This window comes from Echinops telfairi, unplaced genomic scaffold (assembly GCF_000313985.2).
Source record: "Echinops telfairi isolate 266 unplaced genomic scaffold, ASM31398v2 ScPeMD7_443;HRSCAF=831, whole genome shotgun sequence".
Lineage (NCBI taxonomy): Eukaryota > Metazoa > Chordata > Mammalia > Afrosoricida > Tenrecidae > Echinops > Echinops telfairi.
This window is the reverse complement of record NW_022104341.1, coordinates 74073110-74088070: the sequence shown is the minus strand read 5'-3', so window position 1 is coordinate 74088070 and position 14961 is coordinate 74073110. Positions and strand designations below refer to the sequence as shown.

Here is a 14961-nt window from a genome sequence, read left to right as displayed (position 1 = left end):
CTTCAGAAAGAGTTTGCCTTGTGTTTCAGGGACTATGCAAAGGCGTTGGGCTGTGTGAACCCTAACAATCGATGGGTAACATTGAGAAGAATAGGGAATAGCCAACAGGAGCAGGAGGATTTCTACTCCTGTAAAGAGTTACTCGGAAACCCACAGGGGTAGTTCTACCTGGTCCTGTAGGGTTGCTGTGCGTCAGAGTTAACTCAATAGCAGTGAATTGGGTTTCATTTTATTGTCCTCAGGGAACCTGTTCACAGACCAGGATGCAGTTATTGGAACAGAGTAAGGGGGCACTACATCATTTAAACATCTCCCTGCCATTGAGTCAATGTAGACCCATAGCAGCCCTATCACTGCCATTGTTAATATGGCAACACTTTTCTAAGCACTTGCATATAGTAACAACTTTTATTTGCAAGAGAAATGCATGATTGAGCTACTATTCTTACCCCCATTTTTAAGATGAGGCAAATAAGACACAGAGTGCCCAGGGCACACACTTACTATGTAGCATAGGTGAGATGAACCCAGAGCCTAATCATAACAACAGAACCTCAAGTTATAAGCATTAAGATGATGAAAACTCACTGCCATCGAGTTGATGCCGACTCATAGCAACCCTATCTCACAGGGTAGAACTGCCCCCTGTGAGTTTCTGAGACTGTGACTCTTTATGGAAGTAGAAAACCCCATCTTCTTCCCATGGAGCGACTAGTGGTTTCGAACTGCTGACCTTGCGGTTAGTGGCCCAATGAATAACCACTATGATACTAGGGAAGTTACTAAAATTCTTCCCAATTCAGGGAAACTGCTCAATAAACTGATGTTATTGCATTAATTTTTTTTCAAAAATTATTCTAGTCAAGAAAGCCCCAAGAAGCAGTTCTACTCTGTCACCCATAGGGTGGCCCTGGGTCAGAACCCATCGATGGCCAAGGTTCTGTTGCTGTCGTCCCCGGACATCATTCCCTTAACTCTAACAGCAGTCATGTTAAAAGGCAGGTTACTATCATGCCCCCATTTGGCAATAACGGACCAACCACATGGTTCAGAAGAGGTAAGCCACCTGCCTGAGGTCACACAGCAGCAGGTCACACAGTAGCTGGGACTCAGGTCTGTGGGATTCCACACCTGGTCATTGCTCTTTGTTTTGAGAAAAACTCCTCATCCAAGTAAGGGGTTGTTATTGCAATCAATGTGACTTAGAAAGCTCAAGGTAGAACAGGGCTTCCTTCTAAGTAAAAGAAGTTCCCCTTCTGCGCTCCCCTTTTCTTGCTGCGGAGCAAAGCAAGCCCCACTGTCTGCTGTTTTCTGCTGCCTCAGACCATCAGAATTCCTGTCTGGGCGAGCCAACCCAAGAAAGCATGACATTAATCTCCGCAAAGTTAAGGTCTTCGAGGCATGGCGTCTGTGTTTGGGTTGGACATAGCCTCACGATCACCATGCATAAGGGACCCCACATTTAATAAGGCTAAGACAACTCAGGCCATGTAAGAAATGCAACCGGATATTGCAAAGAGATTAGGCAGCTTCCTCCGGACCGGCGGACAGAGGGCAGGTGGGGGGGCCTGGCCTGCGGGTAGCGGTGCCCGGGCAGAGGGGAGCCCGGCCCCTCTCGGCACTGCCGCTGCAGAAGCAGAGGCCAAGGCAGCGGAATTTAAACCAGCTGCGTGGACAGACAGACTGGAGTGTTAAGAGTTGGATGGGGTGGGGGAGGCTTACCTCGTGAAAGAACTGTGGAAACGGCTGCTGGAAAGATAATAAAAAGATTAACTGCTATTTTAGTGGGCCATTTACGCTTCCATCAAAATGTCTCATCTATTTCCTGTTCTCCAGAGGCTCCAGGTCCAAAATTCCTTTGTCTATTACAATGCCTGGTAGCAGAAGGCTGTCATAAGAAATTAATAAGTTTACAGGGAAACGTTCCCCTGTGTCACCTAGGGCCCAGCGTCCCCGGGAGCAGAGCTGAGGAGGCCCCTCTTAAAGTGAGGTCTCTTCTACAAGTCTCCAGATGGTGGCACCCAGCAGAACCGGCCCTGAGATGCCAGAGGAATCAGTGGGCAGGTCCCAGGGCCTTTAATTTAGAAAAAGGTGGGTACAAACGCTACTCCGCTGCTTCCTAGCTGGGTAACCATGAGTTATTTTTAATTGCTGTTATTATTAGCACTATCACGATTATGTCTACAGAGGAATCACTTGGGGATCTTGTGGAAACGTAGATTCTGACTCTGCACCTGGACATGCAGCTGCTCAGCAGGGGGCTGTATCAGGAGAGACTGAGTCAAAGCCCTGACTCACAAGTCTCACTGTTATCATGCCTACTGCTGTCCTGGCTGGAGGAGCCCTGTTGATGTAGCAGGGTAAGCCTTGGGCTGCTAACTGCAAGGTATATGGTTCAAGCCCACCAGCTGCTCTATGGGAGAGCACTGAGGCTGTTGGCTCCCATAGAGATTTTACAGTCTATGCAGCCTTCTTTCTGTCCAGTCACTCGGATTCGGATACCTCAAAGGCATTTGGTGGGCTAGTGTGAATGCTTCCCTTTAACCAGCAGTGTGATCTGGAGAAAAAACACTCCATCACTCTGAGCCTTAGTGTCCTCCTCTGTAAAATGGAGTTCATAGCAGTTGGTCGTCCTGTGGTGACTTGTGTGTTGCTCTGATGCTGGAAACAATGTCTCTGGTATTTCAAATGCTGCCGGGTCTCCAAAGTGAATGGGTTTTAGCAGAGTTTTTGGATTAAGACCAGACGGTAAAGAAGTGATTGGCTGTCTATTTCAGAGGAATGTGCCGCTGAAACAATTATGGATAGCACAGGGATACTGTCAGATATTGAAAACCCCATGAAGCAGAGGAGAACGTGGTCAGAGATGGTGCCAGAAGATGAGCCCCGCGGGTCAGAAGGCACTCATATGACTGAGGAAGAGCTGCCTTCTCAACGTAGAGTTGACCACGATCACATGGACAGCATGGAGCCTGTGGGAGAAAAGCCTTCAGGGCCTCATTTGCTGATGGGGATAGGGCTCAAAGTGAAAAGACACTGCCGCAAACCTCAATTAGAACTTGGAATGTACAAAGCATGAATCTAGGGCAAGTTGTCAAATATGAAGTGGAACACATAAAGACCAATGTCCTAGGCGTTAGTGAGCTCAAATGGACTGGTTTGGGCCATTTTGAATCAGGCAGTCATATACATGGTTTACTGCAGGGAATGGCAGATTCAAGAGGAATGTCATTGTATTCATCGACAAAAAGGACATTTTGAGATCTGTCTTTAAAGTACAGTGCTGTCTGTGATGGGATAATATTGGCCTGCATGCCAGGAAATCCAGTCAGTATAACTACTATTCACATTTATGTGACAACCACTAAAGCTAGTGATGCAGTAATTGAAGAATTCTACCAATGTCTGCAGTCTGAAGTTGATCAAACATGTCATCAAGATGCATTGGTATTTATTGGCAATTGAAATGCAAAAGTTGGAAACAAAGAGAAGTTGGAAAATATGGCCCTGTTGATAGAAACAAAGCTGGAGATCACATGATAGAATGATTTAAGACGAATGACATCTTCACCAAAAGTACCTTTTTATGGCAACACGAAAGATGCCCACGCACACGGAGTTCTCCAGATGGAACACACAGAAATCAAATTGACTACAAATGTGGGAAGAGAGTGGGAGAAAGACTAGGCTTTGCACTCCCATAAAAATTTACAGTCTCGGAAACCCACAGGGGCAGTTCTACCCTGTCCTCTAGGGCCACGAAGAGTCGGGGTTGACTTAATGGCAGTGAGTTTGGTTTTGAGTTTGGTGGGAAGAGACAATGGAGAAGCTCAATATCAAAAGCTAAAACCAGGCCAGAGAACAACAGTGGGACAGACCATCAATTGCTCATATGTAAGTTCAGACTGAAGCTGAAGAAAATTAAAACAAGTCCTTAAGAGTCAAAATGTGATCTTGAGTCAATCCCACCTGAATTTCAAGAACAAATTTGACACATCAAACACTAATGACAGAAGACCCGATGAGCTCTGGGATGACTTCAAGAAAATCATAAATAAATATAGTAAAGGGTCATTAAATGACAGGAAAGAGATAAGATCAAAGTGGATGTCAGTAGAGACTCTGAAACTTACTCTTAAACATAGAGTAGCTAAGGCAAATGGAAGAAATGATGAAGTCAAAGAGCTGAAAGAAAATCTCAAAGGGCAGCTCAAGAAGAAAAAGTCAAAGATTCTAATGGAATGTACAAAGATCGAGATACAGAAAACCAAAAGGGAGAAACATCCTCAGCATATCCTGAACTGAAAGAACTAAAGAAAATATTCAAGCCTCAAGCTGCAATATTGAAATATTCTATAAAATAATATATACAAGTAAAATTATACTTAAGAGCATCCAACAATGGTTGCAAGCAGTACATTCACAGGGAGCTGCCAAAAGTCCAGGCCAGATTCAGAAACTCGGGGTGTCACTGCTGATGTCAGATGGATGTTGGCTGAAAGCAGAGAAGACTAGAAAGATGTTGACCTGCGTTTCATGGACTATGCCAAGGCATTTGACTGTATGGATCATAGCAAACTATGGACAACTCTGAGAAGAATGAGAATCCTAGGACACCTCACTGTGCTCATGTGGAACTTGTACGTGGATCAAGAGGTAGTTGTATGAACAGAACAAGGGAATACTGAATGGTTTAAAGTCAGGAAAGGCATGTGTGTGTCAAGGTCGTATCCTCTCACCATACTTATTCAATCCGTATGGTGAACAAATAATCAGAGAAGCTGGATTCTATGAAGAAGAGCGAGACATCATAATTGGATGAAGACTTATTAACAACCTGTGATGTGCACATAGAACAATCTTGCTTGCTGAAACGGAGAACTTGAAGCACTTACTGATGAAGATCAAAGATTGCAGCCTTCAGTGTGAATTACAACTCAAGGTAAAGAAAACCAAAATCTTCACATCTGGATCAATAATTAACATCATGATAAATTCAGGAAAGATTAAAGTTGTCAAGGATTACATCTTGCTTGGATTCACAATCAATGCTCATGGAAGTAGCAGTCCAGAGATCACACAACACATTGCTTTGGGAAAACCTGCTGCCCTCCTTAGAGTATAGAAAAGCAAGAATGTTACTTTCAGGACTAAGGTCCACCTGACCCAGTCATGGTTTTTCAATCACCTCATATGCGTGTGAAAATTGCACATTGAATACAGATGAACGAAGAAGAATGGATGGGTTTGAACTATGGTGCAAGAGACAAATATTTAAAGTAGCACGGACTGTGAAAAGAATGAACAGGTCTGTACTGGAGCTACAGCCAGAGGGGCAAAGATAGTGAGATTTCATTTCAGGTGCATTGACCATGTCATCAGAAGAGACCAATCCCTGGAGAAAGACATCATGCTTGCTAAAGTGGAGGGGCAGCGAAAAAGAGGACGACCCTCAATGAAACAGGTTGGACGTGGCTGCAACAATGGGCTCACACCTAAGAACACGTGTGAGGATGGCACGGGACATGGCCGAGTGTTGTTCTGTTGTGTATAGACTCTCTCTGAGTTCAACCCATTCGACCAACCCTTGTTTCCTCGCCTATACAACCCCTGGGTTTGAAAGGACGTTTGTAAAGTTTGAGCACAATCATGGGTGAGTGGAGGCAGAGTGGGGGCACACCTCCTCCAGGAAGCCCTCTGGACTCCACCCTAGAGTGTGCCACTCATCTCCAGCTCCATCCCAGAGCTGGGTGTAGACTTTACTCAATGGAATGACACTCTGGCAGCTGGCCCAGGAGGAATAACCCTAGAGAGAGATCCTAAGACCTCCCTGAGTCACCTGGGCCCCTTGGCCCACACACTGAGCCTCCATCTTCTCAACCCGAGAATGAGCAGGGAAGGCCTACATAATCTTGAAGCAGGGACAGAGTACCCAGTCAGTAAGGTAGTAAGCAAATTCAAGCAAGCCTGGGCTTGCTTACTGAGCCTGTCATGGACTGTAACTCTAAAAAGAAGCTTTGATCCTGTAGAAAGGTGCTCTAGTGTGGGAGAGGGAGAGACAGAATGAGAAGCTTTGGTGAGGAGGAAAGAGGGGAAACTGTTCACTACAGGTTAGTACTAAGCCCGTTTCCCTTGCTTATGGCATAATCCAACACTGTCTGCAAGAGCCCCTGCTGTGAGTTTCCACAGGTGACTCTACTGTAAGCAGGCCACTGGCCACACCATGCCAGGGCTCAGGCCACAAGTCACCCACAGCAGAAGGAATGTCTATGTGAGATTTAGGAGCTGTCAGCTGTCAGGTCTCCAAGGGAGGCAAAGGCTCCTCTGTAGCCTGGTGTCCAGCAGTCCTGCCTGGCCTGAGGAACATCCCCTTCCAGGGAGGGACCTACCCATCAGTAAACCAGATGTTGCAAGATCTCACCCTCACCCCCACCCTCCTACTCACCCCCAGCAACCCCCGCCCCCCGTCCCCACCCCCACACTCTGGGATGAGCCCAGCCACCAGCTCTTCCTCCCGACTCTTTCAGCCCAACGGCAGATGAGAAAGTCAAGTTCTCAGCCTGCTCGACCCAGCCTCTCCCCACCATACTCTTCCAAACAGCAGCCGAGGGCCCCTCCTACTGCCATCGTCCTGCCACACGCCTCACCCTTCGAGGAGCAGCCTCCTTAAAGCTGATAAGCCACATCTGGTCAAAGGCTCAGCTCCCTGCTCCACAAGCACAGGGGACCCCAAGAGCAACACCTGGCCCCAGGAGAATTAGCTTATGCTGCTGGCTGCTCATGCTTCCTGCCTCCTGCCCGCCCCTCCATGTGCTGCCCTAAGCTTTGCACAGGGACGCAGGCTTACCCCCACAGTATCTCCAGAGTGTGTGTCTGTCTCGGTGAGACACTTTCCCTGACTGTGCGCTCCATGAGGGCAGAGCCCAAGGTCTGAAAATGTGAAAGGCTCTGATGTTGGCCAGGACACTGGCTGGGACACTGGCGCCTTCAGAGCAGATACACTGCTTCTTCCGATGTCCTAACAGCTTGAAATACCGAGTGAGGCCTTGGTGGCCCATGTTCTTCTACCATGCAGAGCACCACCTCTGCCCCAGGCAGGTGCCTCCCCAGGTAAGCCATTGGACCTAGAGGGTGGGCACAGCAGCTAGGTGGGGGCCAGAATCGAAGGCTGTGTTCCCAGCCTCGGATACAGATTTCCATCATAGGGAAATCAGAGGCCAGAGCTGGCCAGGCAGATGTGCTGGGGGTCCATGTGCCCATAGTGACCATGGGCATTGACCATTGGAACCCTCAGTTACCAACCGTTAGTTTACATGACCCCAGCTGCCCTGGCTCACAAAGGCACATGTAGCACCTCAGGAGGGTACCTGGCACCTGGGGAGCACAGAGGGGCCCCTCGGTCAGGTACACTGATCATCCTGACCAGTCACCTCCCCTCGGGAGTCTCTGGGCAGCTCTCCCAGGGTGCTGCTCTGCCAGGGGCAGGCTGGCTGGAGCGTAGTCCGGATCTTGCGGCAGGGACTCACCATGCACTTGTTGGGTTTCTCGCCGGAGTGGACCCTCATGTGGATGAGCAGCTTGTAGCGGGCATTGAAGGGCTTGTAACGCCTCACACAGCCAGCCCAGAAGCAGGTGAAGTCCTCACCCTTGCGCTGGTCAATGTGGCTCTTCTCGATGTGCCGCACCAGCTCCTCCTGCTGCTCGTAGGCTGCACAGCAGTCCACCCAGCGGCACGCCTGCCGCCCGCCCACCGCCCTGCCCACCAGGCCCAGCCCCAAGCCTTCAAGGCCCGAGCTGGAGGGCAACTGAGACAGCGGGTAGGGGGGTGGCAGGCCCTGCTGGTGAGGCCCAAAGAGTTCTGAGAACTCGTCCACAGGCTCCTGCTTCAGGTAGCCCCCCTTGCAGCAAGCTTCGAGTTGCAAAGTGCCCTCGTGACTTTCCATGGTGGCAGGGCCAGGCCGGGCCCGCCGTGGGGGGCTCCCCAGGCCTCCTGGCAGAGGGGGGCTCCGGAGTCCATTCACACAGGTGACCAGAGCAGTCTGGGAGGAGCGGGTGATGGAAGTGATGTTGAGGCCTTCGGAGGAGACACAGGGTGATGGGGAGGCCGAGGAGGTGGTGGGCAGGCCCAAGAGGCAGCAGCGCTTCAGGCTGCCCTCAGGGAGATGGGTCTCTGGGGGAGGGTCTAGGCCAGCGCTGGGCTCACTGCCCATAAGGTAGCAGGCAGGTGCAGGGTTGGTGAGGCCTCGGCCCGAGAGGTCCATGTCTGTGTGCAGGCCAGTAGCCGAAGGGGCCCGGCAGTGGGTAGACAGCGGTGTGTGAGTTTCCACCATGGCCTGGTAGTCGGGCAGGACCTCCTGCTTGATGTGCTGCGTGGGTGGGAGGCCACCGTTCACATATGTGGCCTGGGGTCTGGGTGACCTGAAAGACAGGAGCCAGAGAGCTCATGTGAGGGTGGGGGTGGGGGTGGGGGTGGAGGTCCAGGTAGGGAGCCTGAAGACTGAAGGATGGAGAAGCTCGTAGTCAGGGCGGGAGGCTGAGACAGACAGGCTCCAGAGACAAGAGGGAGAGAGCAGACAGGGGGAAGGAGGGAGAGAGGGTGGAGAAGGGCAGGGTCTGAACAAGGGCATGTGCTGAGAAGCAAGCCCAGAAGGGTTACTGCCTTATCCTTCATCCTAAGGCCAGCTGTTGATCATAGACATCCACAAAGAGACGAACAAACTCACTGGCATCGAGCTGCTTCAGACTCAGACTAGGTCTGCGCCTGCGGTTCCTGAGACTCTCTTCCTGGGGGCAGAGAGCCTTATCTTGACCCTTCCGAGAGGCTGGTGGGTTCAGACTGCTGCCCTGGTCGTTAGCAGCCCGACACGTAACCCAGTACGCCACCAAGGCTCCTGATTCTAGACATGGGAAAGGAGTATTCCAACCCAAACCAAACCCACTGCCCTCGAGGGTGGCTACCCTGCGGGCAGAGTGGGGCTGCTCCACCGCCCCACCCCTGCTATGAATCCGTCCTGAAGCAGACTGCCTCAACCTTCCCTGGTGGGGTGGAACGGCCAGCCTCTCGGTCAGAGGCCAATGCTTAACCCACGGCACCACCAAGGCCCCTTCTGAAGGATGATCTTACTCAGCACAAGGAGAAAAAAGTCCTGTTGCAGTCCACACCATTTGGCTGAGTGTGATAAATCGGCTGCAGCAAAGAACAAACAGTTGCATGAATTACAGGTCAATACAGCCGTTAAAGTACAGACCCTATTTGAGTTCATTTACACGAAGCAAGCCAACATCTAGAAGCCAAAGCTTCTGAGTGGTTACCGGAGGTAGGAGAAAGAGGGAAAGGGAGCCGTTGACTTAGGGGACATGGGGTTTACGTTCCTATGGTGGGATAATTTGGGAAAGTTACACAACATGAGGAGCATGACCTACATCACTGAGTTAAATATGTAGACCCTGTCGATTCCATGAATGCTTTAGGGTAGATATTTTTGCCCCAGTAATCATCTTTAAAAGATCTGGTCATAACTGCATCCTGCCCTGCCCTAAGGCCTGGCCTTCCTCAGGCTCGCCAAGAGGTCCATGTCTGTGTGCAGGCCAGTGGCTGAGGGGGCCCGGCAGTGGGTAGACAGGGGCATGTGTGAGTTTCCACCATGATAGTTGGGCAGGACCTCCTGCTTGATGTGCTGCGTGGATGGGAGGCCACCGTTCCTCACGCCCCCCACACCATGAGTCCTGTGGGAAGACGACTTTGATGAATAGTTTGAGGGACATCCAGACTCAGCTTGTTTTTCCCTTCTGCTTGCAGGTCCCTTAATTTTGGGTAATATTTTTGAATTCCTCAAAGTGCTCATTGTGTCAAGGTTACTGGAAGTGTCCCACTGTTAATGTCAGTGGGTCGGGGCTTGACAGGTGAGAAGAACTCCCAGGAATAGTCAAGGGAAAACTTCTCAGGAGGACATCCTAGAATTTTAAGCCCAGACATCAAAAGATTGATTCATTGATTAGATGAAGCTGCAATTTTTAGCAGGGGAAGGAGGGAGGGGGAGCAGGGAGACAGGCCAGGTGGAGGCAGGAGTTGGCCAAAGACGTGGGTTACAGCCATGTCCCCATTGTGCAGACTTGGGTAAGCTGCTTTGTCCTTCTGGGTCCCTCTCCTCCTCGCTGTCCGCATCAGACTGACCCTCTTCGTGAGAGCGAGGGTGGTGCCAATGGGCAGGGCTAGGCTTGCCAGGGCTGTTGACCTCATCACATCTCTGGTACACTGGTTTCTAGCCAGGTTCTCTGCTCATTTCACACCACACCAGGCTGAGTCGAGATGCGGTCATCCCCTCACTCTTCCCGGGCCAAGCTGGCTTGGGAGGGAGCAGCTCAAGTGCCTCCCGTGCTTTCCTCTCAAAAAAACAGCCACTGCTTGACCACGGAGAAGGTCCCTGCCGTGGCTGCTCGTGGCTGCAGGTCAATTCTGACTCCTGGAGACCCCACGTGCACAGAGGAGAGTTGCTCCGTTGGATGACTTGTGGGGGACTGATCCCCATGACTGTTGTCTGAGGTCCCGAAGGGTGGGTCCAAACTGCCAACCTTTCCACCTGCAGGAGAGCCATTTGCACCCCCAGGGACCATAGCAGGATGTTGGCCCTAGGGATGTTTGAGGCAGAAGCTGAGGGGCCCCACTGCGGTCTGCTGTCAGGAACGGCCAGCTTCTCCTGGAAGATGATGGCGACAGACCATGGACCACGGCATTCCTTTGCAGCTTTGACGTCCTCTGCCCATCCTCCTGGCCATGGGAGGGGATGCTGGCGTTGGAATAATTGAGGAGACTCAGCCTTTGTGGGTCCCACGTGCCCCTTGGCTCCCTGGTTGTAGGCTGGTCTGAGGGCAGCAGTTTCACCTCATGGGCTTCCACTCAGTGCTAAGGAAATGGAGCGATGCTTCGGACAGCAGCTCCCCCTTCTAGTGGGGACGGTGGACCAGCCCTGAGGAGACAGCGAAGCACGGTGCATGGTGGGAACAGAGGGAAAAGGAGGGTCTCCACAGGCTGATACCTGAAGATGTGAACATGGGCAGCCCCTCTGGAAAAAGGGTAGCGGGTGTGGTGGCAGGCAGTGGCAGGGAGGAGCCACATCTTCAGGGCCCTCCCAGCCCTGTGGAGGGGCCTGCTCACTCTGTTTCCCACCCCATGTGAATGAGGTGCATAGAGGTTCGGCACTCTGCCCCCAAGGACCACCCAGGGAGCCAAGACCTGAACTCAATTCACAAGACAGTCTCCTGATCATGGTGGAGTCATTTTAAGCCCTGCTGTTCGTTAAAAACTCTCACCACTCTAGGCCCAATTTCCCTGTGCCAATTATGGGCTGAGTAAAAGCGTCTGAAGTGGTTGTCCCCGGGTGTGGGACCCGGGTTTCCTGGTGCTGTGGTGACATGCTGATGTGACAGGCACACAGTGGTCAGCATGCAGGAGCTGCTGTGACCAGGATGAGAAAGTCAGGTGGTGGTAAGGAGGCTGGTGAGGGGAGGCTGTGGGAACCCAGGCAGTGGGCAAAGGGCCTGGGCTCGGGAAAGGGTCACAAGCAGGGGGAAGAAGGTACAGGTTTGGCCTGGGGGGAGGATCGACAAATGGGAACTCCTTTCCCTTCAGGAAGAGGAGAAAGTCTAATGGTATCAGAGGAAAGGTCCCACATTTGACCACATGGTTGGTGTGGAACACTGCAAGTGCCATCGGCTGTCAGAAGAATGCAGAGGTCTGTCTTAGAGGAAGTGCAGCCCGCATGCTAGTTAGCAGCGAGGATGGCAAGGCGTCTTCTCAGAGCCTTGGGGCAAGAGGTCAGGAGGGGCCAGTCTCTGGAGAAAGTCATCTTCCTTGGTGAAGTGGAGGGGCAGTGAGAACGAGGGAGACTCTCCGTGAGATGGACGACACAGGGGCTGCAACAATGGGCGCCCCGGAGACAATTGGAATGGTGGTGCGGGAGCAGGCAAAGCTTTGTTCTGCTCTGCATATTAAGTGCTGAAAGTTGGGCTGACGGAACGGTACCTAACAAAAAATGTCAGATCCAGTTCGGCTATTTGGGTAGCAGGGTGCAAGTAATTAAGATGGGTGCTGGCATAGGGTGCCTGCTAAAGACCATGCCTTGCTCTCAGTCGTCCAAAGACATTCTGTATGAGGGTCCTGATCATATCTGCCAGAAAACTACCACCATCACCAACAAAACCGCCCGCTTCCTCAGCGTCGCAAAGTCACCATGGGCTTTTTACCTTGAGACAGAGTGGACTTCCATGGGTATAGCTGGGAAGAGCCTAAAGAAATAGCCAAGGATAAATGCATTGAAGGGCTGCTAAACAATACCCGGGGTGGGGGTGGGGGGCGCTCCTGGTGTCCTGGGTAAGTGCTCCAGCTGCAAATGAAAAGGCGCCTACCAGCTGCTCTGGGAGATGGAAGGCGGCGACCTACTCCTGTAAAGGTGTGTTAGGTGCCATCGAGTCGGCCCCGACCCCCAGCGACCCTGTGCACAACACTTCCTGGTCCTGCACCATCCTCCCCATGGCTCCTAGGCCCGCGCCCATTGCTACAGCCACTGGGTCCGTCCCTCTCCTTGCAAGTGTTCCTCTTTCTCCCTGGCCCTCCACTTTACCAAAGACAACATCCTTCTCCAGGGACTAGTCTGCGGACAACATGTCCAAAGCATGTGAGATGCAGTCTTGCCATCCTTGCCTCTGAAGAGCACTCTGGCCGTACTTCTGAGACAGATGGGCTTGTCCTTTGGGCCGTCCTCGGTGCTTTCAATGTTCTCCCCCTGCCCCACCATTCAGATGCTTCGACGCTTCTTCAGCCTTCCTTATTCAGTGCCCAGCTTCCACAGGCACATGAAGCAACTGAAAATGTTATGGCTGAAGTCAGGCACACCTTGGCCTCAAAGTGACGCCCTTGCTTTTCAATGCTCTGTAGAGGTCACCTGCCTGGCACACAATTGGCATTTGGTAAATGGCAGGTGAACGAATGAACCACAAATGGGCAACTTGGCCATTTTCTGAATCTCTGGTTCCTGTAATAGATTCCAGCCAAGCCAGCAACCCTCCCAGTGGGAAAGGGCCCCAAGGATGGGGTGGGCAAACACGGAGCCCTGTTTGTGTCTAAACACCTCTGTAGAGGACCCAGAGGCAGGTTCCAGCCCTCTAAGCGATCAGACAGAACATCTGTCTAGAAGTGGATGTGGTTGAAATGTGCCAGCGATGACTGGATGGGATAATGGTCTGTATGGAAGGCCTTGCTCCTGGGCCTGTGAACAGGAGCCAGTGTGGAAATATGTTTCCTTTGTTCTGTTCATTAGGTGATGTTGCAGTAGGGTGGGTTCTAAATGTTCTAGTCATAAAAAGAGCACAGCGGACCCAGAGACACCCGCAGGACGGAGAGGTGGGCCAGCCGTGGAGAGGCAGATGCATCTTCCAGCATCACCCCAGCTTCCAGGCGCCAAAGCAGACGAGCATGGACCACCTCTCAGCGTGAACTCAGACTTTTAGACTCCTGAATTTTCAGAACAGAAATGCCCGTGCTTTAAACACGCCTGCTGTGGTCTGCCCGAGGTGTGGAACTAGGTCACTAAGACAGTAGTCACTGGTAGGGGCCTGCAGGGCAATGATTCCTGGAGATGTCAACGATGACCCTGGACAGAGAATCCTGTCCCCTCTAAGTGTTCTAGGATTTGACACTCGGTGAATCCTCAGGCAGGTTTTCCTCCCCAAGCCCACCCACGGAGAGTCACGGATTCCCTCTCAAAGCCACCTCAGCCTGGCAGGGAAAAGGCTGCTTCAACAAAGGCCCCTTAGTGTGCCCTGTGAGGCCCTGGCATAGGAGGTGGTGTGGGGGACTAGACTAGGAAGCCATCTTTGTGCTACCAGGCCCTGGCCAGTCCAGTGCCTCAGTTTCCCTGTGTCCCATGAGCCAGGATTGAAGGCCTTGGGGTCTGGGCCTCCAGGGAAGAGTCTCAGGTGGTGACAGGGGCACATACCTGTTATCAGGATGGGGGAAATGCAGCAGTCTCTCGCAGGCTGGGGGGTGCCCACGGAGTGGTGGGGTTCCCGCGGGGAGGAACAGGGCTTGGCGGCAGGGGGGGTTGAGGCCCTCAACAAGGTCCATGTCCAGCAGGCTCTTCTTCTCTGAGCCTGAGGTGCAGTGGCCGTAGCTCCCGTTGACTGGACAGAGAAAGGCGGGGAGAAAGGGAGAGCCAATGAGCGAGCAGAGCACCCCTACACCAGTTATGAACTGAATCCCTCCTGGAGTAAGTCCCATAATCCCTCCATTTCAGAGGCCGTTGGTGCGGCTCACTGGTTCCCTACGTGTGACACAAAACGAAGGATTCTCCACGTACCAGACACTGGTGAACAAGACAGACCCCTGCATTCTTGGAGCGCAGGGGTCTTATGCTCACGTTACACGTGGTCGTGCAAGAGAGCATGCTGGGCTTGGTGAGTCCAGAGTCGAGACTGCCCAGCAGGCAGAGTTAGAACCAAGACCACTACCACGGAGCCCATGGGAGCTCATAGGGTTTCCGAGGTTGTCAATTTTCAAGGGTGCCAACAACCTCATCCTTTTACCAAAGAGCCTCTTGTGGGTTGGAATCACCGGCCTTGTGTTTAGCAGCCCAACATTTGGCTGACAGTGCCACTGGGGCTGCAGGACAGGGTGGCAGCCCCTGGGTGATGCAGTCAGTTCATGCCCTTAGTGGCCGAAGAAAAGTTGACGGCTCAAGATGAGTCAATGGGGCTTGGTGACTGACTTCTAGAAAATAAACTCGACGGGCACCGTTGTCCTCTGACACACATGGGGTCCCAGGTTACTGGCTGGGCGCTTACTAAGCATTTTTGGTCATTGTTATCGCCAAAGCCCAATCCACAGAGTTTTCCAAACGGCATTGCACCCCGGGAACAGCGCGCAGTGATTTATCCAGGTGGGGACGGCGAGACTCCATCGTGTGT

At 52.0% G+C, this 14961-nt stretch overlaps 1 protein-coding gene across 1 annotated transcript in view; it reads right to left on the bottom strand.

Moving 5' to 3' along the window:
- Positions 1 to 14150, bottom strand: part of GLIS1 (GLIS family zinc finger 1) — a 106377-nt gene extending 92227 nt beyond the window's left edge. Inside the window, exons 1-2 of the mRNA XM_004699410.2 lie at positions 13995 to 14150; positions 7527 to 8418 (exon numbers count right to left, since the gene is read on the bottom strand). Of these exons, the coding sequence (XP_004699467.2) occupies positions 7527 to 8418; positions 13995 to 14122 (1020 nt within the window). The 5' untranslated portion in view covers positions 14123 to 14150. The remainder of the gene's footprint in view (positions 1 to 7526; positions 8419 to 13994) is intronic.
- Positions 14151 to 14961: the final 811 nt, after the last annotated feature.